Source organism: Stegostoma tigrinum, chromosome 1 (assembly GCF_030684315.1).
Source record: "Stegostoma tigrinum isolate sSteTig4 chromosome 1, sSteTig4.hap1, whole genome shotgun sequence".
NCBI classification, from domain to species: domain Eukaryota; kingdom Metazoa; phylum Chordata; class Chondrichthyes; order Orectolobiformes; family Stegostomatidae; genus Stegostoma; species Stegostoma tigrinum.
In genome coordinates this window covers 140828406-140852499 of record NC_081354.1, presented here as the reverse complement: position 1 = coordinate 140852499, position 24094 = coordinate 140828406, and the positions used below count along the sequence as shown (strand labels likewise).

The window sequence follows — 24094 nt, the reverse complement described above, 5'->3', positions numbered from 1 at the left end:
TGATTCTGGCCGTGTTGTGTCTTCCTGTTATGGTCTGTCTCAGTGGTAATGGCGGATTGTGCTTTTCGTGTATCCGTTCCTTTTGAAGACTCCGTGTAGGTGCTTCTGTTCTGCTTTACACAGTTCCAGATTGCTGCAATGTGTTGTGCCTCATTTAAACGGTGTCCTGATACAGCTCCATTTGTGGACGTTGGGCTGGTTGCTAGTGTACTCGAAGGGCGTAATCTCAAAATTCACTACACTCCAGGCATTCACCAAAAGTACATCAGTCTGGATTTTGACTCGATTACTTTGTTCTTCCTCTAACCCCTCCTAGCATTTGATGCTTGGTTTGTTGACTTGGTCGCCGAGCGTAGAGTCCTTGATGTTAAGGACTCCTAATTATTAGTACATTCAAACAATGAAGGCCGTCAGTTTAACTGGAACAGCGTAACCATAGTAGCCCAAGCCAAACATAGACACGCACGGGAATTTCTAGAGGCATGTTTCTCCACCCATCCTTCAATCAACAAACCTATAGAATTGGATCCCATACATAGACTCCTGCAGATCATAATGGGAAATGACAGTACTCACCATAATGGACTAGACAGTATAAATTTTAAGCGGAATAAAATAACATGGCTTCATCAGAGGCTCCACTAATGATGTCACCTAGCATGGTGATAAAATGTCTGAACAAAAACAAGCCAGCTCAGCGAGCAAGTCAGCAACTTCACCCACAACCCGAGCTACACATCTTTGCCAAAACTTTAAACAACTTGGTTTATTTGTGTTGTGGTTTGCTAACCTATGATGGAAAGTTTAAGTGATAGATGTATTTGTACTTGGAACTCTTTTTGCTCCTTTTACCCAACCTAGACTTGCACCTACTTAGCATTGCTACCAAAATGTATCACTTCATTTTGTGCTTCATCTTGCCAAAGTAGCAAATGAAGTTGATGTCCACTTGTAATTTGTTGCAGTTCTCCTCAATATTGGCTATGTTCCCCTCCCCACTTTGCACATTTTTGAAAATTGTGCTCTTGATTCCAAAATCAAATTGCTAATGTCAACAGTGAACAGCAGAGGTTGTTACACGCCTCTTTGTGGAAGACCACTTCTTACTCTGTCACTCTACTAGACTGAGGCAGTTATTCCAGCCTGGTTTACCAGCTTTGTTCTTTCCCAATTTGGCAAGCTTGATTCGAGCTATTATTTGTAGTAGACACTTGAAGATCTTTAAAACTTGGCTTTCTAGATCTCTGAAGTACATATGTGCCTCTGTTTCTCCCTGGTGGTAATCAAAATGAAGTACCTATTTGACAGTTGGGAGGGATGGTGCCTGGTACTGAAAGGACAAGAGCAGCAGGTAGAAGGGAACAGCACCACCTGCAAATTCTTCTCCAAGCTGCTCACGATCCGCACGTGGAAATATATCACCATTCCTTCGGTGTCACTGGGTCAGAATCCTGGAACTACCTCAACAATGATTTTGTGGGTCTATCTAAACCAAATGGATGGAAGGAGTTGAAGAAGATGGCTCACCACCACCTTCGAGAGCAAATAGGGATTGGCAATAAATGCTGGCCACAACTTAGGAGTTTTAAAAAGTCAACTTTGTTTGATTTGTCACTTTTATTTCTTGTTTTTTCTTATTTAAAAATCTAATCAATAATAGTACTGAAGTATTTTCTCGCGGAGTCTGCCTCAGTAGATCTCTCCAGTTTAGATGTATGCCTGGAGATGATCAGTGCCTGTGCGCAGCATTTGTCAGAAGTATAGGAAGCTTAAAATGTTCTGCCTCTACCCCTCACCTGTGTGGCTTTTACTAAGCTAATGGTTCGACTCTCTCTACTTTGAATTTGCAGACAGCTCCATATTCTTGGAGAAGCTCATCCCATAAATTACATGGTCAGGTCTGAGATCCTTTCAGCCACTCTCCCAACTCTACAAGAAATACAGGCTTCTTACAGCAGGTTTAAGCAGCTGTTCCTTACAGGTAAACTCACTTTTTGTACATTAGGGACCACGTTTTGGAGGATAGTAAGGGTTATTTCTTGGTCATTAAAGGTGCATGCAGTCTAATCTTAACCTCAATATGTTGTTAGTAATTTTTAATTATGATATCATTCAAACATTCTACAAAGTTAAAACTACGATAATGCAGACCATTCTGCATTATAGCCCTTTTGTGTTATGGAGTACGAGTTTTGCATAGAGATGTGTAGATTATTTGCTATTTAACTGGACGGAGTCAAAAATAATAAAGGCTTGATATTAATTTATATGAAAGCTGTAAATTGATTTCAAGCTAACACTATATTTGAATTAATTTCCAAAAGTCTTAAATGTTGCAACATCATACACAAAACCTATTTCATATTAGAAAACATAAGCAAACCTTGTGGCCTGAAGTCAATGGGCCAGCCTGATTAAATTTGTTTATTGATGAAGATATATTCAGCATTATTCTCATTATGATTGTTCTTGACCAGAAAATGCTGCTGAATTCTGGGAGACTGATATTAAATGGCTGTCTGCTTTGGAAAATTCAAACTGGCTGGAAGTTATCAGGTTTGTGCATCTTTTGTGAAATATTCTTGTTAAATCATGATCATCGTGCAGTCACACTTGTGAACCCTTTGGCGTATTGGGTGGAATTGTTCCCAGCAGAAATACATAACTCGCAGTAATAAAATTATTCCATTAATCTGGTGCTAATTAAAGCCAGTATTCCTTTTTTTGTTGTTCTGAGGAAGGGTCACTTGACCTGAAATGTTACCTCTTTCTCTCTACAGATGCTGTCGGATCTGCTGTGCTTTTCCAGCAATTTATTTTTATTTCTGATTTACAGAATCTGCAGTCCTTTTGGGTTTTTTCCCTATTTATCATTGTACACACTTTTTAAACCATTCATCATAATGAAATTGTGTTGCTTCATACTTTCAATGTAACATGTTTATTGTGCTAGTTAAAACTTTGCTTTTCCCCTTTGCTGGTCTACTGCAGGAGCATTAAACAGCTTAATTTTCTGGAAGAAGCTATTCTTCGCTGTGGCTGTCAATTTGCAAAACATTTGATTGTCCAATTGCTGTTCAACTTAATTTTATATTTAATTTTGTTTTATAATTTCTTTTGCTCTCATCCAAAAAGAGTTTGTAGGTATTCTATGCTCAGTTACAGTTCAAATAATTCCAAATGACATGAAATGAGCATTTAAATGCAATTCATAAATTTGGAACAGAAAGCTAATCTCACTGATGATTGTGAAATTAGCAATAATTGTAAACCCTGTTTGGTTCACTAATGTGCTTTTAAAGAAAGATATCTGCTGCCCTTGTCCAGTCTAGCCTCCATGTCACTGTAGATCCACAGCATGAATGTGATTTGATTCTTTACTGCTGTCAGAAATTACCTAGCAAGCCACTTGTTTAAGAGTAATTAGAGTTGGACAACAAACGGTGGCCTTGCCAGCAATGTGCACTTTTTATGAAAGAATGAAGGAAAAATTGTATGGCTTCTGTACACTTTTTTATTTTTCAGCACTATGTACTTGCATGTTGAATCATGAAATGCTCAACCTTAAAAATGAAAAATGTCCCACCATTCAGTATCTTGTGTACTGTTGTCTTGCCAACATGTTACGCCAATGAATGGCAGGACACCAGGAAACTCAGGAGCAGATGAAATGTGAGGTGCTTGTCTACAAATCCCTTCAATGTGTCAGGGCAGATATAGAGGAGTTAAGAAGGCAATGTGTTGTGTCACAGCATGTAATAGGAAGATTAAATGTTGGAGCTGTGTAGGACTTTGCTTAGGCCACTATTCTAGTCTCCAACATGTGGGATGGATTTAGCTGTATCAAAGGGGGTGCAGAAGTGACTCACTAGGATGTTGTCTGGGATGGAGCACTTTAACTATGAAGTGCTGTTGGATAGGCTCGGGTTGTTTTATTTTTGAGCAGAGAAGATTGAAGGGAGAGCTGATAAAGGTGTATAAGATTAAGGGGTGTGGTGAGGGTGAATGCAAAGTAGCTGTTTCCTGTCTTAACAATTGTTGCCATTTCATCCCAGACTTGCGTTTGCTACAGCTGGCTAGGCACATAGACCAAAGTTCCTACTCTGCAAATATGTGAGCTCCATGGATTTGCAGCAATGCTGGCAACTTGCGTAGGAAGTTGGGCCATGAGCCAATATTGGCCCCAACTACTTGTCTCTGTTTGAGCCTTTTCACAAGCAGTGCCCATACATTTAGCCTACCCATGGTCTCTTGCTGGTAAAAGAATTGAAGAATAACTGGAAGAGGGCGTTGATGTGTTTAACATTATTTGTGGTAATTTAATAAAAATTGACAAGTTGATCCAAAATATTTAGATCTGTAGTGTGTTCATTCACAGGCAATGTTTGAAGAAAGCCTTGGATATTGTTGAATGCTTGGAACATAAAAACACCACTGTGGTGCTTATGGGTAAGGAAGAGTTTGTTTATTTTTGCATAACATTGGAGTTCTTGCAACACTGCCATATTTTAAGATCAGAATATAATGTGAAAGATATGATTTTAAGTTATGTTAATTTTGTTGACTTTATTTTACCCTAACTGTCTTATTTATAAAAAAACTTTTTTCAAGGGCTGGCGTGGTGTTAGATTTCTCTCTTCATTCCCCAGCCAGCATTGTTTTTCCTTCATATTGAAAAACCCATTTTAAGTGTTTTTTTTTTGTCTCTCTCTCTTTCACAGAAGAAAATTGCTGTGATCTGTGCTGTCTTATAGCTAGTCTAGTCCAGGTGATCATTGACCCACATTTTCGAACAATATCTGGTTTCCAAAGTTTAATTCAGAAGGAATGGGTGATGGGCTGCCATTGCTTTCTGGATCGATGTAATCTCCTGCGAAACAATGATAAAGAGGTATGGTTGGAATAATTGAGGAACATAAATAATTTCTCACCAATGCTAAATTTAATTTGGACAGTTGTGCAAAGTGATTTGGTAGTAATGAATTTGTCACTTTTCTATGCAAATTGTTTGAGTATACTGTGTTATGCTTTGTGACTGAGGCAAGATGTGAATAAAAGGCTTAATTGTATGTTACCATATCTCCGCTTATCAGATTGGGTCATGTTTATCAAATTTCTGTGCACCAAAGTGCTAAAACTATTGTCAGTGTGACTACTTTTTGATTTCTCTACGTAACGAGGTGGCTTGTTGAATGGAAGACCGTTCTCAAACCTACATTGAGGTACTCCTAACATCATCCATTTGATTTTGAAGTTGTGCGCCAATCTTGTATTATTTGGAGGAAAAGTTGGTTGATTTACAATATGTTCCTTATTCTTGCATCTTTTCTCAAATAGAAGAGGCCTATGATCTTGGCTGGGACATAATGGAAGAAGTAGGAAAAGTATCATTAAGTCACTGCCCGATGAAGTAGGCAACTTGCTGATGTTTAGATTTGTAGTGGCTTTGCTGTAGAAAGCAATATTACTGGAATTAACCTGAATCAAAATCTTCAGCTAAGGCAACAACGAGACTTTTTACTTCCATAATGGAGAACTGACTCCACAGAAATCTTTTTGCTTTGAGTGCTTTGTTTTAAGACTCTGTCGTACCTTGTATTTTATAAGCTTCTATATTTTGTTTCTTTAAATTACTGGAAGCAGTCACTAGGTTTGTTAGTATCTAAAGATAGAAACAGTTGTGTTTCAGGCTGATGACTCGACTCAACTGAAAAGTTTGAGCAAGTTTTCAAGCATGTATAAATTCACAATGATATATGTAAAATCAACAAAAGAACATTGGGTGAATGTGGGAATGCTTAAATTGCAAATTGATTTGATAAGTCCGGTACAGAAACAAAACAAATGTGCTCAAGGAGGTGTAAATGGTTACAGAACAACTGCAAGAGAGGAGTAATGGAAAATCTGCAGTAGAGGAAAAGGATCCTTCTTTTCCTGGGGTGGCACAGTGGCTCAGTGGTTAGCACTGCAGCCTCACAGCGCCAGGGACCCAGGTTCAATTGCAGCCTCAGGTGTCTGTCTGCGGAGTTTGCACATTCTCCCCATGTCTGCGTGGGTTTCCTCCCACAGTCCAAAGATGCGCAGGCGAGGTGGATCGGCCATGCTAAATTGTCTGTAGTGTTCAGGGGTGTGTGGGTTATAGGGGGATGGTTCTGGGTGGGATGCTTCAAGGGGCAGTGTGGACTTGTTGGGCCGAAGGGCCTGTTTCCACACTGTAGGGAATCTAATCTAATCTAATCTAATCTAATCCATGGCCCAGCAGTGTAGCTGATGTAAAGCAGTTGGACCTCAGGGCTGTAGGTCACTTTGACCATGTACCAATAGGTGAAATCCCATGCAAAGAACCAGCTCACATCAATGCCTGGGAGTGCAAGTAATGTGGCTATCCTTCAGTTAGCAGCACTTGTAGAAATCAAGTGTGTTTAGTAGAGATTAAGTCCTAGTTAGAATGCCATGCCATGGCATGCTTATGAGTAAGAGGAGATGTACTTTGAGTTTACATTAAGGTCAGATAGGTAGAAGTTTAATGGAGACTCAAGTGGCAGGGAACCAAAAGCAGAGATACAGTTGTGGACTGAGCAGAACTGTTAAGCAAAAATCATTAGTCTGCATTCTGTCAATACAGTGCTCAAAGATGCCTTGAAGGCATATACACGAAGTTGGATGAAGCTTAGTTGTTGTATCCAGGAGAAGTATTTGATGCTCCAGTGGTGAGAAGATAGAGGATGAAAGGACAAATACGACTGCTTTGTTTGCATGGGATTTGGGATTACAGGGAATTGGAGAGCAGATTGATGTGTAATCGAGATAACCTTTGTTATTCATGAATGGAATGTGAGCATTGCTGCACTAGTATTTAGAACATAGAAAATTACAGTACAGTACAAGCCCTTTGGCCCAAGATGTTGTGCCGTGGATTAATCCTAATCCAAAAATAAAATAACCTAACCTACATTCCCTTCAATTCACTGCTGTCCATGTGCATGTCCAGCAGTTGCTTAAATGTCACTAATGACTCTGCTTCCACGACTACCACTGGCAAACTATTCCATGCGCTCACAACTCTCTGGGTGAAGAACCTCCCTCTGACGTCTCCTCTATACCTTCCTCCTAACACCTTAAAACTATGACCCCTCGTGGCAGTCAATCCTGTCCTGGGGAAAAGTCTCTGGCTATTGACTCTATCTGTGCCTCTCATTACCTTGTACACCACAATCAGGTCACGTCTCTTTCCCCTTCTCTCCAGAGGGGAAAGTCTGAGCTCAGTCAACCTCTCCTCGTAAGACAAGTTCTCCAGTCCAGGCAGCATCCTGTTAACCCTCCTTTGCTCCCTCTCCAAAGCCGCCACATCTTCCCTATAATAGGGCGACCAGACCTGGACACAATATTCCAAGTGTGGTCTCACCAGGGTTTTGTAGAGCTGCAGCATAACCTCTCGGCTCTTAAACTCGATTCCCCCTGTTAATGAAAGCCAAAACACCATATGCTTTCTTAACAACCTTATCCACTTGGGTGGCAACTTTGAGGGAGCTATGCACTTGAACACCAAGATCCCGCTGTTCCTCCACACTGCCAAGAATCCTGCTTTTAATCGTATATTCAGCATTTAAGTTCGACCTTCCAAAATGCATCACTCAACATTTATCCAGGTTGAACTCCATCTGCCATTTCTCAGCCCAGCTCTGCATTCTGTCAATGTCTCGCTGAAGCCTGCAATAGCCCTCGATACTATCAACGGCACCTCCAACCTTTGTGTCATCAGCAAACATACTAACCCACCCCTCAACCTCCTCATCCAAGTCATTTATAAAATCTACCAAGAGCAGAGAGAGGCCCAAGAACAGAGCCCTGCGGGACATCACTCAGCACTGACCTCCAGGCAGAATACTTACCATCTACAACCACTCTCTGCCTCCTGTCAGCCAACCAATTCTGAATCCCGACAGCCAAATCACCCTGTATCCCATCCCTCCTGACTTTGAATGAGCCTGCCATGGGGAACCTTATCAAATGCCTTGCTGAAGTCCATATTTACTGCCCTTCCCCACTTCTTCTGAAGAACGTGGTGGTGGTCAGCTGCTGCCTCGAATATCACCTACAGTGCCATTTGGGAGGGTGTTTCAGGACTTTGACGAGTAAAACTGGAGGATGGCGATCTGTTGTCAGGTCAGGAAGTGAACTTGCAGGTCAGTGTTTGTGTCTGCTGCCCTTGTCCTTCTAGATGGTAGTAGTAATGGGCTTGGGAGGTGCTATCAAAGGAGACTTGGTGCATTACTGCAGTGCATCTTTGTAGATGGAAATGAGCAGCGATTGTGGAGGGAGTGAATGTTGTAGATATGTTGCCAATCAAGCAGGCTGCTCTGTCCTGATGGTGTCAGGCTTCTTGAGTGCCATTGGAGCTGCAGTAATCCTGGAAAGTGAGAGTATGCCATTACACTGCTGATCTGTTCCTTGTAGATGCTGGACAGGGTTTTCAGAGTCAGAGGGTGTTATTTACTGCAAGATTTCTGGCCTCTGATTTGTTCTTGTAACCACAGTATATATATATATATGGTTGCCCCAGTTAAGTTTCTGGTCAATGGCAGCCTTCCAGGATATTATTAGTGGGGGATTCAGTGATGACAATACCACTGATTGTCAAAGTTCAGTGGTTAGTTTTGTCTCTTACTGGAGATGGTTGTTACTTCATATTTGTGTGGCATGAATGTCCACTTGTCAGCCCAAGTCTGGATATTGCCCAGATCTTGTTGCATTTGAACATGGTATCTGTGGAGTTGTGAATTATGATGAACATTGCAAGATCATCAGCAGCCATGTCTGCTTCTGACCTTATGATTGAGCAAAGGTCATTGATAAAGCAGCTAAAGATGGTCTGGCCTGGAACACCATAAGATGCTGGAGTAGAATTGGGCTGTTGGAGTTGAGAGCTATGTGGATTAGTCATAGCAAATGCAGGGTAATGGGAATAGGATGGGGTTGGGGTCTGGGTGGGATGCTATTTGGAGAGTCAGTGCAGACTCAGTGGGCTGAATGGTCTCTTCCTGAAATCCATTCTGAATTGGTGATATGGAATTCAAGAAGCAGAGTTTTGCAGTTAGGAATGAGATCAGGAAGTGGTACCAATACATTGTTGTATAGGAAAGAAGACATGTTTTCAAAAAAAAACAGACAGGACTAGAATGTGCATTGCCAGCTCAGAACCTTTTGCATGTAAATCGTGAGCAGACTTAATGGAAAAGTTGAATTGAGAGGCCATTTGTCCTATCTACAGAGTTAATAATTAAAATAGTCATTGCCTTATTTTAATCATTTGAAAAATAGTGCGTGATTTGACAAAAGTAATGTAATTTTTTTTGCTTCTTTTCCTTTTACATTGGAGGTGCCAGTATTTCTTCTGTTCTTGGAATGTGTGTGGCAGCTACTTCAGCAGCATCCACCAGCCTTTGAGTTTACAGAGACCTACCTGACTATATTATCAGACAGCATGTACATCCCTATCTTTAGCACCTTCCTGTTCAATTCACCGTGTCAAAGGGATGATAACCAAATGGTAGGTGTTCTTGTTATAAAATACCATTAAACTCATTATTAGTTAGCATTTGAATTGCCAGAATTTGTGTGTCTGAACCTCCTCCTTTGTTCTCAAACTAGTAAGATGCATTTCTAAAGTGTACATAAAATGGAGGTCTGCTCTGAGCCTAATATGCTGCGAAAAGGAACTTTGAACTTAAAATGTAACACGCTAGGGCGATATCAATTTTTTTTCTAATGAAAGCAAAATAATGCAGGTGCCAGAAATCAAAAATAAAGCAAAAAAGTTCTGAAGATGTTTGGCTGATCAAGCAGAAAATACCAAGTTATGTTTCAGGTTGATGATCTTTTTATCTGAGTTGGGAAGAGGTCAGAGATGAGGCACAGTAAGCATAAACAAGTGGAGCAAACAAAGGATTCTTTCTCACCAACCTTATTCTTTCGTTGGAGATGGCTATCACTGGCAAAGCCAGTATATATTGCCTGTTCATAATTGCCTTGCAATTAAGTGGCTTGCTATGCCATTTCAGAGGGCAGTTAAGAACAAATCTGATTGTTGTGGGTCTTGAATATCATGGAGGTTTGGACTCTAAGATCTCATACACTAATTTTGAGGCAAGCCCTCACCTGCCAGTGGAAACAGCCTCCTGCTTCTATGTTGTCTTTTCATTTCATAATCTTATGTTTCTATAAGATATCCCTCATTCTTCTAAGTGCCGATGAATATAATCCCAGTCTATTCGGCTTTTTCTCATAAGAGACCTCTCTTAGCTCTGGAATCAACCTGGTGAATCTCCCCTGCATTCCCTCCAGTGCCAGTACATCCTTCAAGTAAGGAGACCAAAACTGCATGCAGTATTCCAGGTATGGCCTTACCAGCACCCTACGCAGCTGCAACAAAGCCTCCCTGCTTTTAAACTCAATCCCTCCAGCAATAAAGGACAAGATTCCATTTGCCTCCTTAATTACCTGTTGAACCTGCAAACCAACCTTTTGCAATTCATGCATAAGGACACCTCAGTCCCTCTGCACAACAGCATGCTGCAGTTTTTTTACCATTGAAGTAATTGTCCGTGTTACAGTTTTTCCAACCAAAATGGATGACTCCACAATTATCAACATTTGAATTCCAAATGCCAGACCTTTGTTCACTCAAACTATCTGTATCCCTCTGCAAACTTTTTCAGTGCTCTGCACATTTTGCTCTACCACTCATCCTAGTGTCTTGTACAAACTTTGACATACTATATGTGGTTGCCAACTCCAAATTATGTATGTAAATTGTAAATAATTGTGGTCCCAGCACTTATCCCTGAGGCACATCATTAGTCACCATTCACCAACCAGAAAAATACTCCTCTATCCCCACTGCTTTCTTCCTGTTAGGTAACCAAACCTCGATCCATGCCAATACATTGCCTGTAATGCCATGCACCTTTACCTTATGCAGCAGCCTTTTGTGCAGTGCCTTTTGGAAATGCAGATACACCACATCTCCTGGGTCTCTGTTGCCCACTGCACTTGTAATATCTTCAGAAAATTAGTCAAGCATGATCTGTCTTTCTTTCATGAACACATGCTGCATCTGTCCAATGGGGCAATTTCTATCTGGATGTCTCACTACTTCTTCCTTGCTGATAACTTCTGTAGTGGGGAAAATTCTTGAATCTAAGGTCACCAGCCTATAATTCCTCATCTTTTGTTCCCTCTTTTTTTTTGAGGTGGTGCCACATCAGCTTTTTTCCAATCTGCTCAAACGACCCCAGAGTCCAGTGAGTTTTTGGAAAATTACCACAAATGCATTTGCTGTTACTCCGGCCATCTCTTTTAGTACGATGGGATGCATTCAGTCAGGGCCAGGAGACTTGTCTACCTTTTAGCTCCATTAGTTTTCCCCAACACTCTTTGCTTCGTGATAATGATCAAGTCCAGGTCCTCAACTACCTGAGCCTCTTTGTTATCAATTACTGGCAAGTTATTCATGTGTGCCACTGTGAAGACCGACACATGATATCTGTTCAATGCCTCAGCTGTTTCCTCGTTTCCAGCCATTAAATTCCCCTTCTCAACCTCTAAAGAGCCAGTGTTTAACTTTGCCACTTTTTATTTTATGTATTTATAGAAACTGTTGCTATCTGTCTTTATATTCTGAGCTAGTTTAGTCTCATAATGCATCTTACTTTTCTTTAAAGCCTTTTATTTTTGTGGCTTTCTGGTGACCTTTAAAGGTTTCCCACTTTGTATGATTCATCTATCAATTTAATGGCCTGCCTTATTTCCTTAGACATCCCTGGCTAGTTACCCTGTTTCCTACAGTCCTTCCTTTTCACTGGTATATACATTGGCTGAATACTTAGCAAAATTGCTTTGGAAATCCACCACTGTTCCCCAACTGTCTCGCCATAGTCTAGGCTTCCAGTCTACTTTAGCCAACTCCTCCTTCATCTTATTGTAGTCTCCTTTATGTAAGCACACCATTCTGGTATTGGATTTTCTTCTCCCTTTCCGTCTGTGTTCTACATTCAGCCATACTGATCGCTCCTTCCAAGAGGATCCCTAACTACGAGATCATTAATTATCCCAGTCTCATTACACAGGACCAGATCTAGGATAGCTTCTCCTTCATCAGTTCCATTATATACTGTTCAAGAAAGCTACTGCAGATCCATTCAATGAACTCCTCAAAGCTGCCTTGACTGACCTGGTTTGATCAATTGGCGTGTAGGTTAAAATCCCCCATGATAATTGTTGTACCATTTTTACATGCATTAGTTACTACTTTGTTTATTGCCCATCCCACTGTAATATTGTTTTGTGGCTTATAGACGATGCCTATCAGTGACTTTTTCCTCCTAGAAATTCTAATTTCCACCCAAATGGATTCAACCTTATTCTCCATAGAATCTCTGTTATCTCTCACTACCACCCTTATTGTACTTCAATATCAGACCAACACCACCTCCCTTACTTTCCTGTCTGTCCTTCCAAATAGTCTGACACCTCTGGATGTTTAATTCCCAGTCATGACCATCTTGCAACCGTGTCTTCATAATGGCTGATAAATCATTCGCATCCATGATTATTTGTGCGACTTTTGACTCATCTACCTTGTTTCAAATGCTACGAGCATTTAGGTAAAGTGCCTTTATGCTTTTTTTAAATATATATCTTTCTGAATTCTAACATCTCCATTAATATCTCCTGAGCTTTCCTTCCTCTTATCTTCCTTCATAGTTAAACCCTCCTGTATAAATGTTAACCTATTGTTTCCTTTTCGATTTACAACTATATTTCCTGTCATTTTCCCCTTCCCTTAAAGCCCATTTCACTACTTTAAGGTCCTTGTGACCACCTTATTTATCCTTTTTGCTAGAACACTGGTTCCAGATTGGGACAGTCTCCACCTGAACCACCTGAGCCATCCCTCCTGTTCCAAAGCTAATGCCAATGAAGTGGAACCCCTCTTTCCTACACCACTCCTTTAGCCACATCCCTAATTTTCTTATCCCTGTGCCAGTTTGCAAGCGGCTTGGGTTGTCATCAGGAGACTAACCATTGAGGGCCTGTTCCTTAATTTCATTCCTAGTGCCAACAGGTCCTCCGTCCTAGCCTTGCCTAAGTTGTTTGTCCTAACATGGACTAGAACAACCGGATTGTCCTTCTCCTGTTCCAATATCCTTTCAAGGCAGTCAGAGATGCCTCTCACCCTGACTGCGGGTAGGCAACACACCATACGGGACTCTCAATCCTGCTTGCAAAGGTTACTACCAATCCCCCTAATTATAGTGTCCCCAACAACCACAATACCATTGCTCCACCTCTTGAATGGCCCACTGTACCATGGAGCAATGGTCAGTTGGCGCATCCTCCTTACAGCCCTTCCTCATCCTCCACAGGAGCAATTACTTCATACCTGCTGGATGAAGTCAAAAGCTGAGGCTCTTCTGTTCCGGACATCAGGATTCCCCCACCTGCCTCACTTACAATCACATCCTGCTGTTCCTGATCATTGACTGACTGAATTTGAAGTACTTAACCTACCAAGAGGTATAACTGCCTCTTGGATCAGTGTGTCCGGGTACTTCTCCTCCCTGATGTACCACAGTGTCCAAAGCTCTGACTCCAGCTCATCAGTTCTGAGCCCAAGATCCTCCAGCACTTGCTGCACATGTGGTCATTGCAGTTTGCGGTAGGATCTGCCAGCTCCAATATCATACAGCTACAACGCATCACCTGTCCAGCCAGTTCTTGGTTGGGTAATCGCGTTCTTGGTTGGGTAATCGCGTTCTTGGTTCTGGACTGTTCTTTAAATTTAGGGCAGATTGGCTACCAGCCAAATCGGGCCACAGCTCTCCGGTGATGTCACTTTTCCAGTTAAGTTCAGTTACTCCAGGTGCTCCGTCCTCTTACTCTGCTCCTGGAAACAACCTAGAAGTGTAAAAATGGATGGCAGCATTTCTGCAAGTGCTATTTTTAGAAAAGAGTAACTACAGAAATTGCTCCTAGACAGTCTGAATGGGGAACTAATAATAGATAATAAAGAAATGTTAGATGACGTGAACAAATATTTTACTCCTGACCCCATCCCCTTGCTCCTATCTATGAAACTATATACTGATAATACATGTTGAAATATTTCTTAAACACGACAAAAGTCTAATGTCATGAATCCCTAAATACTTGTTTTATGTAGGACGAAACGACCACCCCCACCTCAGCTTTTTGTACAGTCCCCAAACATACACCTTGCACAGTTTCCAGAAACGCCACATGTATAATACTCACAATCAAGTCTGTGTCTCTAACAATGTCGGGTAGGTTTAAGTGACTTGACGTATAGACTGAAACTGCAACTAGCTTCTATATTGAGCTTAAATATATTGTGCTTTAATCTTCAGGGTTTTATCCTAAAGCCTCTGGTCTTGGACTGTTACTATCCCTTCAGTATGAGGTAACATAATACCTTATGTCCTTCCCTGCACATGAGCACTGGTCAACACTGCCACTTTCATTTAATGACTTCATAGAATTGCCCAAAATTCAACCACAATTTTAAAAACAACTTCCTGTTTAGGTATGGGTGTTTCTCTCCAGCTTGAGAGAGAGCCCAATATCCCCTCAAGACTTGAGGCTGCATTATTTGCCTTGCAGGTTGCAAACTGATCTAAAGTAAACAAAAAATCATTAGTGGTGCATTAAAAATCCACTAATTCTAAAGCCAGGCCTCAAAACTGTGTTTGAGAAATCACTATGCCTACAGAAATACCAACAAAGTTGATGATTAACTGCAGACACCGAACCTAAAACAAAAGGGCACAAGGTTCTGGAGAAGAGTCGCTGCATCAAAATGTGAAGTGTTTTCTCTCCACAGATGATGCCAGTCTTGCTGATGAGTTGAATGAGTGGGCAAAAATTGGGCATATGGAGTACAGTATGAGAAAATGTGAAGTTGTTCACTTTGGCAGGAAGAGTGCAAAAGCAAAATATGATTTAAGCAAAGAATGACTACAGAATTCTGAGGTGCGGAGATATTTAGTGTAGGAGTCACCAAAGATAAGTGGGTAGAGCATGTAATCAAGGCTAATGGAATACGAAATAAAAACCCAAAGAACTGCGGATGTTGTGAATCAGGAACAAAAACAAAGCTGTTGTAAAAGTCAGCAGTTCTGGCAGCATCTGTGAAGGAGAAAACAGTGAATGTTTCGGGTCCAGTGACCCTCAGAACTCAGAACTTTTACTGTATTCTTTCCTTTGCAGATGCTGCCAGACCTGCTGAGCTTTTCCACCAACTTTGTGTTTGTTCTGAATGGAATACTATCCTTTTGTGGCAAAGATTGAAATAGCAATAACGATGTGAAGCTTCAGTTAGACAGGGTGTTGGTGAGACCAGATCTCGAATGTTGTGTGCAGTTTCATCTCTAAATTTAAGCAGGGATGTAAATGCATTAGAGGCGGTTCAGTGGAGGCTACAAGATTTGATATCTGGAAGGAGTGAGCTGTCTTAGGATGTGTTGAATACTCGGCTTGTTTCAGCTGGAGTTTGTGATTCGTGACTTGATTGAGTGAAGAATAGAATATCCTGAGCAGCCTTGACAAGATAAATGTGGAATGGATGTTTCCTCTTGTGGGTCACACTAGGGGTGTTGTTTTAAGTTTACAGGCAGCCCTTTCAAAACTGAGAATTTTTCAGAATTTTATTCACACTTTGGAACTGTTCCCAGAAAGAGTGGTGGAAGTGGATAGATTCCAGTTTACAAAGAGAACAGAAGGTTATTGGGGTAGTTAGGAATGTGAAGTTCAAAACACAAACAGGTCAGCTTATTGATCTTATTGAATGGCAGAGCAGCCTTCATTGGTGTACTTCTGCAAGAATTTCATATTTGTAGATGCATGGATCAGAATGATGGTTGACCAGAGAATTAAAATGATGGATGACTAATAGCTAAGAATCATACTTGTCCATTGAGTGAAGGTACTCCACAAAGTGGTCAGCCAATCTGTGTTTAAAATTTGGCAATACAGAATTTACTATGATCAATGAACAGAAAATGAAAGAAATATTTAGGTTTTTGTACAGTTGTATTGGAGGAGATAACTAGTAGTTAGGGTATCTCCTTTGCTTGTTTGGAAAAATGCTGTAGGAAGAGGGGATAATGTTTGCCTTTGCCAAGGTGTAGATTAGGTTACTGTGGAGAAAATGGTCTCTCTGCTATGTTGAAAGCCAAGAGAAGTGGTTATGGCAGCATGCTGGAAATGGAGAGCTATTCAGAAGCAGATCGCCTCCTTTTAGTGCTGTAAAATTTCCTGAAATAAAATACCCAACATTTTAAAAAAAAAAAGACAGTATCATCCCCCCAATCCACAATACAGTTATGAACTTCCATGTCTTTTTCATGAATGATTTCAATAAGGGGTACTGTAATAAACAAAATCACATTACAATTTAATTTTTGTATTATTGGAATATATTTAAACATTTTTTGAATTTGGGCATTGTATTTATTGAAGCAGTATTTTGCTGTAATTTTACTATGTGCTGCAGAGCATCAGAAAGAAGTAATGTTCTGAAAGGACTTAATTGCTTTCCTCGTACAAATAATGCTTGTGTTGAAGATGCTTTTCCAGCAAGTCAGTGTTTTCGTTGTTTTGGCAGCTTGATGAAGATCAGCGGATGCTAAGCAGATCATTGAAACTACCTTCTGTGTGGGAGTGGTCTGTGCAGTTTGAGAACTCTGTTCAAGCACTCTTTTATAATCCAGTTTACGTTGGAAAGCCAAAAACTGATACAATTAGAAGGACCCAACGTGTTAAGGTAATTGTCATAAATTTTATTTCAGAATTGTAGATGCTTAAAAATATAGTTGATACTTTTGTATGTGGTGAGGGGGTGGGGGAGGGAAATCATACTATATGCAAATCCTATAGTTTTGCTCAGTGATGTATAAGTGACCAAGTCTGGCTTTTTGAGGCATAATTGGGAGAGGGAGGCTTGGCTTCGGTGGTATACGCTCATTATCCAGAAAAATGTGCATGAATTGAAGGCCCATGATATTCATTCATCGGCTTCTGCAAGGAGTGGGCAAGGGGAGCACCCCTTGACGCAGTTGGGGTGTATGGTATATATTTGGTAGTCTTTTTTTAAACTAGATGAAGTCAGTGGAAAGAGCATAAGGCTAAATCATGGCAAGGCAGTTTAGCCTGTTGGAATGCTCCTCCTGTGCAATGTTCACATTTTCAGGAATGTGTCCTGTATGTGTAGAAAGTATATCCAGCCTCACTCAAAATCAGCTGTTCAGATCTGGAGCAGCAGTTCAATTCACTGTCAAGTATCCACATAGATGGTAGAGTTCACAAGCAGAACGGCAATGGGTGACCACCAGACGGAGTGTAAAAGTGTGAGGAAGATAGTGCTGTGGACCCCTGGGAGCATCTCCTACTCTGCAGCAGATTTTCCACTTTGTGCTGATGAGGGCAATGGCTCTTGCTGAATTTCCCTGAGAATTCAAATTTGTTGCACCCGGAATGGCTCGGCTTCATGGCAAAGGTGGGGGTTTCAAGAATAGTTGTGGTAGAGGTTTGATTGTAAGAGGAACAGAATGGTTGTTTGTGGTGTCAGTCAAGGATGTCACTGACACTACAAGACATTTTGAAGGTGGAGGAAGAACAGCCAGAGATTATGGTCCATGTCTGCACCAATGATATAGATAAAAATAGGGAGCTAGGAGAAGAATTATAAAGCAGGATCTCAAAGATAATAATCTCGGGATTACTTCCAGTGCCACATGCTAGTAAGATTGGCAGTGGGCTAATAGACCAAATAAATGCGTGTCTGGAGAGGGAGTGGATGGATTCTAGGAGGAAAAGGGGACCTGTATCCCAAAAAATTGGACCAATATTCACACGGGTGTTTGCTGGTGCAGTGGGGAAAACTTGTAAACGAGCATAGCAGGGGCTAGAAACTTGAGCAAGGAGGCAAGAGTGAGGGGGAAACAAAGGGGGAATGGTGGAAATGAAAGACACTAGAAAGCAAAAGTGGAAAGCAGAAGCAACAAGTACCTTTGTGCTGGAGTATAAAAATAAATGAATAAACATGTGAAAGAAAGACAAGTTTAAAGATGCAGTGTGTGAAAACAGGGAGCATTTGCAATGTGGTTAGACAAGTGCAAATAGTGTACACTGTGTTATTACATAATTAAGCTAGTGGAGATGTGGGGGTGACCAAGTCTGGGAACAGAACATCCAAAAATAGTCATTCTTTAGCAGGGACAAATCGGAAAAGGAGATGGGGTGGCACTGTTGATGAAAGACGAAATAAGTGCCCTAGTAGGAAGAATGTTGGCACAAGGAATCTGGGTATGAAAACCATTGGAGTGGAGCCAAAAGCAACAAGGGGCAGAAGACATTTGTGGAACTTCTACCTCACCACTAAAGTTGAGAGGATGGGATGACTCTAAACGGGAGATTAGAGGTGCATGTGATAAGGGTACTACAGTAATTGTAGATTCATACCACCCCAACAATGCAGATAGAGGCCATTCAGCCTATCGGGTCTACATCAACCTTCCAAAGAGCACACCATTCAGATCTTGATGAGAAAATTACTTTAGTTATCCTTTTTTCCCTTCAGTGATCCTTTTTTCCCTTCAGTTAATAATTTTAACCAAACGTACTGGAGATCACTTACATAGTTTATTGCCTAGCGACTTAAAATACAAAACAATTGGTTGATTTTAATTGACATAATTTGGGAAAACCACATCAGCAATTCATCCAGCTCTGTATTATTGCTAGACTGTGTATTAGATGGATTTATAGACTAGTATGCTGAGGAACCAACTTGAATCAGGTTATCCTAGATTTAGTTTTGTGCAATGCCAAGTGGTCAATGAATAATCTTGGTGTGAGAGGGCTTTTTCTCAAAGTAAAAATCAAGTGACTATCATATAGATAGAAAGTGATGTAGTTATATCCAAAACTTGGGTCCCAAATCTAAACAGTGGAAACTAATGAAGGCATGAGGGCTGATTTGGCCTAGACTGAAGGACCTTATTAGAACACACAATTGTGGACAAGGAATGGCTAATGTTTAAGGAACGAACACATCATTGCAGCGGGTTATAAATTCTTTTCAGGCAGAAGAATACAACAGAAAAAGCAGCCAAATCATGGTTAACAAAATAAATTAAGGGTTATATTTAGTTCCAAAGTAGTGCCATAAAATATTGCAAGAAAAAATAACCAAAAGTTTGGGAGAAATTTAGAAATCTGTAAAGAACCACCAAGGAATTTGTGAAAAATTAGTGATGAGAGTAAACTCTGAAGGAATGTAGAAGTGACATTTAGGGCTTCCACAATGAACGAAAAAGGTTAGTGAAGACAATTGTAGGCCCCTTCTGGTCTGAAATGGGAGAATTGATTGTGAGAGAGGAAATTCCAGAGCAAATAATCAAACACTTGAAATGAAATGTAGCAGGCTGAGGGGCCACCTTTTTATAGAGGTTTATAAAATCATGATAGGCATAGGTAATGTGAATAGCCCAAGGTCTCTTAACCAGGGTGGTGGAGTCCAAAACTAGGTGGCATAGGTTTAAGATGAGGGGAGAGATTTTAAAAGAAACCCTAAGGATAACACTCTTCCACACAGTGTGGTGTGTATATGGAACGAGCTGCTGGAGAAAGTGCTAGAGTTGGGTACAATTTGGGATGTTGACCAAATGCAGGCAAATGGGACCAGTTTAGTTTAAGAAATCTGGCCCAACTCATCCATGTTGACCAAAGGGCCTGTTTCCATTCTATATGCCTATAGAAGAAGTCACAAAAAAGACCCTCCAGAATGCTAGGAAAGTAAGGGTATTTTCTGAAGGAGGAATTGGAGGAAATTAATGTTAGTTTTTGAAAAAAAAACTGATGTGCTGAACAAATTAATGGGACTGATAGCTGATAAGTCTTCCAAGACCTCATCTAGATCTTAGGATTTTAAATGAGGTGGCCACGAAAATAATGCATGTGCTAGTTATTATCTCCCAAAATTTTGCAGATTCTGGAATAGACCTGGCATATTGTAGGCTGGCAAATATAACCCTACTGTTCTCAAAAGGAGGGAGAGATCAGGAATCTCAGATTAATTACCTAACGTCAGTAGTAAAAAGAGAGAGTCCGTTGTAATGTATGTAATAATGGGATGGGACACCTACAAATTTTTTATTACACAATGTCTACCTGGATTTATGAAAGGGAAATCCTGTTTGACTAACTACTAGAGATTTTTCTCAAGATCTAACTAACAGATGATGGACAGCAAGTGGATGTGATGTATTTAGAAAGTCAGTTTTTGTAACCCCAAAATAACTTAATTTTGCAAATTCAAAACCTATGGGATCAGTGTTAACATGCTACTGTGGGTTAAGAACTTTAGCAGAGGAGAAATAAATGGATATTTTTCAGAGTGCAAAGAGGTGTATCAGAAGGATCCTGTGCTTCGGCCTTAGCTATTCACAATATGTATCAATGACTTGGATCAAGGATAAGAGTGTGACATTTCCAAATTTGCTGATGACACAAAACAAGGTGCGAATATGTATGGTGAGGTCGTAGAGAGGCTTCAGGCAACTTCAAGACATTTCATGTATTTTCCCATTCATTCAGATACAGTAGCATGTGGATAAATGTGAATTTATAGTCATACAACATAGAAATAAACCCTTTGGTTGGTGCTGATGAGTTGGACCAGCTATGCTCATCTGACCTAGTCTCATTTGCCAGCATTTGGCCCATATCCCTCTTAAACCCTTCCTATTCATGTATCCATCCATGTACCTTTTTTAAATGTAAATTGTATTGTCTCCACCATGTTCTCTGGCAGTTTGTTGAAAACATGTACCACCCTCTGCATGAAAAAGTTACCCCTTTTTTAAAAAAATCTTTCCTCTCTCACCTTAAACTTATGCCCTCTAGTTTTGGACACCCTTACCCTGGCGGGAAGAAAGCTTTTGCTATTCACCCTGTCCATGCCCCTCATGATTTTATAAACTACTTTATCCCTCTGTCTCCACTCCAGGGTAAAATGTCCCAGCTTATTCAGCCTTTAGTTATAGGTCAAACTCTCCAGTCCTGGCAACGTTCTTGTACATCCATTCTGCACACTCCCAAGTTTAACATCATCCTTCCTGCAGAAGAGCAACCAGAATTGTATGCAATATTCTAAAAGTGGCCTTACCAATGTCTTGTACAGCTGCAACATGATGTCCCAACTCCCACACTCAATGTAATGACAATGAAGGCAAGTGTGCTAAATACTGCCTTCATCACCCTGTCTCCCTCCAACTCCACTTTCAAGGAACTATGCACCTGCAATCCTAGGTCTTATTTGTCCATGCTCCCCAGAGTCCTACCAGTAATTGTAAGACCTGCCCTGTATTTCCTTAGCAAAATGCAACACATTTATCTAAAGTAAATTCCCACCTTTTAGGCCCATCTGGTCAAGGTCCCATTGTACTCTGAGATAATCTTTTTCACTGTCGGATACACTGCCTATTTTGGTGTCATCTACAAACTTACTAACCATCCCTCTGATATTTACATCCAAATCATTTATATAAATAATGAAAAGCACTGGATCCAGCACTGATCATTGCAGCAAACCACTGGTCATAGGCCTCCAGTCTGGAAAAATAACCCTCCACCGCCACCTTCTCTCGCCTGCCTTCAAGCCAATTTTGTATTCAATTGACCAATTCCCCATGAATCCCATGTGATCCAACCTTCTAATTGGTCTACCATGCAGAGTCTTGTTGAACGCTTTGCTGAAGTCCATGGAGACAATGCCTACCGCCCTGTCTTCATCAATCTTCTTTGTTACTACTTCAAAAGTGTCAACCAAGTTAGTGAGACATAATTTTCCATGCTAACTATCCCTAATCAGTCCTTGCCTTTCCAAATATATGCAAACTCTGTCCCTTAGAAAGCCCTTCAACAAATTATCCACCACTGACATCAGGCTCACCAGTTTCTAAATTCCCTGGCTTTTCCTCTCACAGCCTTCCTTGAATAGCAGAATAGCCAACTGCCAGTTTGCAGATCCCTCACCTGTGGCTGTCCATGATACAAATATCTCAGCATGGGGCCCAGAATTCACACCGATGGCAAAGAGAGAATGTCACTATTATTTACTTGGCAATTGGGAAAGGTTAATGTACAAAGGGACCTAAGTATTCTTGTACTCTGGTCATTGAAAGCAAGTGTGCAGCTGCACCAGTTAGGAAGAAAAATGTCATGTTGGCCTTCATCTGCAAGAGGGTTGAGTACAGAAGTAAATAACTCTTATTACAAACGGTACAAGGCCTTGGTGAGACCATAGGTGGGGTATTTGGTGCCATTTTGGCTTTCTTCCTGGAGGAAAACAAAATACATTGAGGAAGTACAGAAAATGGTTACACTGATTCCTAGGTTGGCAAGTTTGTAGTAGAAAGAGAGAATGTGTCGTCTGAGCCCATCTTCACTGAAGTTTAGAAGAATGAGAGGGGATCTCGTTTAATCACTAAATTGTGACAAGATGGACAGAATTGATGCAGGGATGATGTTTCCCTGACCGGGTAAACAAGTGGTTGCTGTCTCAGGCTATGCAGCCAGCCACTTTGGACCAAGATGAGCAGTTTTCTTTGCACAGTGGATGGTGAACCTGTGGAATTCTCTACCCCAGCAGGCTGTGGAATGAAGATGCTGAATATATGTAAGAAATAATCAGATTTGTAGATGCTATAAGTGTGAATGGGTAAGATTAGGGGGTGGATGTGTGACATTGAGACAAAAGATTGATCATGTTTGTGTTTCATGGCAGAGTGAGGTTGTTGGGCTAAACGATCTCCTGCTAATTTTTATGCTTCAGTAGCTACATAACTCCAGCAAGGATCTACTTGTCAGTCATCCGCCTGAGATCTTGTCTAAGACCAGGATCAATTCAGACTCTTGAAATAAAAGCATGTGCAAAAGTCTAATTTCCAGTTGTTATTCCACATTTTTCCACTTCATTGTCAGTCTGGTCACCATTTTGGTTATTCTTGGAATCGACAGAGGACTTGCCTGGAGAAACTGCAAGTGCAAAACTAAAACCGCACTGGCTAAAATATATGGAATAAATTGAAGACTTGAGCAACGTGCCATAAATTAGCCTCGTAGAATTAACATTGTCAGTAGTGGAATGTTCTTACAGAAACTCTTTTTCATTGTGTAAATTTGCCTTATTCATATCATCAAAGGACCCTGCACTGAACTGCTTGGAGATTGTCCATGAAAATTTTCTCGATATATCAGAGGTATTTTAAGGTCTTTGGTTTTTTTTTTTGACAACACCCATTTACTAACTTGATTGAGAGGATGCATGTGGGACAAACTGGCATTACAATCAAATGTAAAGTGCTGCCTAAGTTCTTAAGCTGTTTCTCAAATATGTAATCATCACAGTTAAACGTGTATTCCTAATCGTGGTAGCATAAACTTTAGCTAGTTAGCCTGAGAATAAGCTACCTTTTTAAGATTTTCTTTCAAAGAAGCTTAAAGGGCAGAAGGATATTCAGTCCATTTTTCAGTGCCAGCTTTCCAGAACTGACTTCACATCAGAGGAAATAAACTTCTTTATTTGATTTCTGAAATTATTTTAAAAATCTGTACTTAAGTGTTCTCAGTGGAAAATAATTCCAGTATCTGAAGTCTTGTCTTACTTCCTGTATCATACTGATAAGTCTACGCTACACACTTTCTCCATGGCTTTCATGCCCTCTCTTCATTAGGATGCCTAAAACTGCATGCATTGCCCCTTCCTCATCACTGCTGTGTAAAAATTTATAGAAGTGTTTTCTCTTTAATTAACAATGTAGAGCAGAAAAATGTTCAAAAATTACCAGATTAGTTAATGAAGAGAAATGCAGGGTCAAAGTTAAGTTGTTTGGAATAAATTTTTATTGTCGCTTAGACAAACTTTATTGAACAAATTCCTACTGACCTTCCCATCCACCCCACCAACAACACATGGTCAATAAATAAATGTGGAACTTTGCCAGATGGACTG

General features: G+C 40.5%; 1 protein-coding gene across 2 annotated transcripts in view; it reads left to right on the top strand.

Annotated features, from left to right (window-relative positions):
* mtmr12 (myotubularin related protein 12) overlaps nucleotides 1-24094 on the top strand; it is a 79080-nt gene that overhangs the window by 50763 nt on the left and 4223 nt on the right. The window contains exons 10-16 of one of the 2 annotated variants that reach the window (XM_048531246.2): nucleotides 1851-1981; nucleotides 2478-2556; nucleotides 4379-4449; nucleotides 4722-4891; nucleotides 9380-9550; nucleotides 16685-16843; nucleotides 23286-23342. In XM_048531246.2, the coding sequence (XP_048387203.2) occupies nucleotides 1851-1981; nucleotides 2478-2556; nucleotides 4379-4449; nucleotides 4722-4891; nucleotides 9380-9550; nucleotides 16685-16843; nucleotides 23286-23342 (838 nt within the window). The remainder of the gene's footprint in view (nucleotides 1-1850; nucleotides 1982-2477; nucleotides 2557-4378; nucleotides 4450-4721; nucleotides 4892-9379; nucleotides 9551-16684; nucleotides 16844-23285; nucleotides 23343-24094) is intronic. The other variant, XM_048531256.2, reaches the window with a different exon arrangement.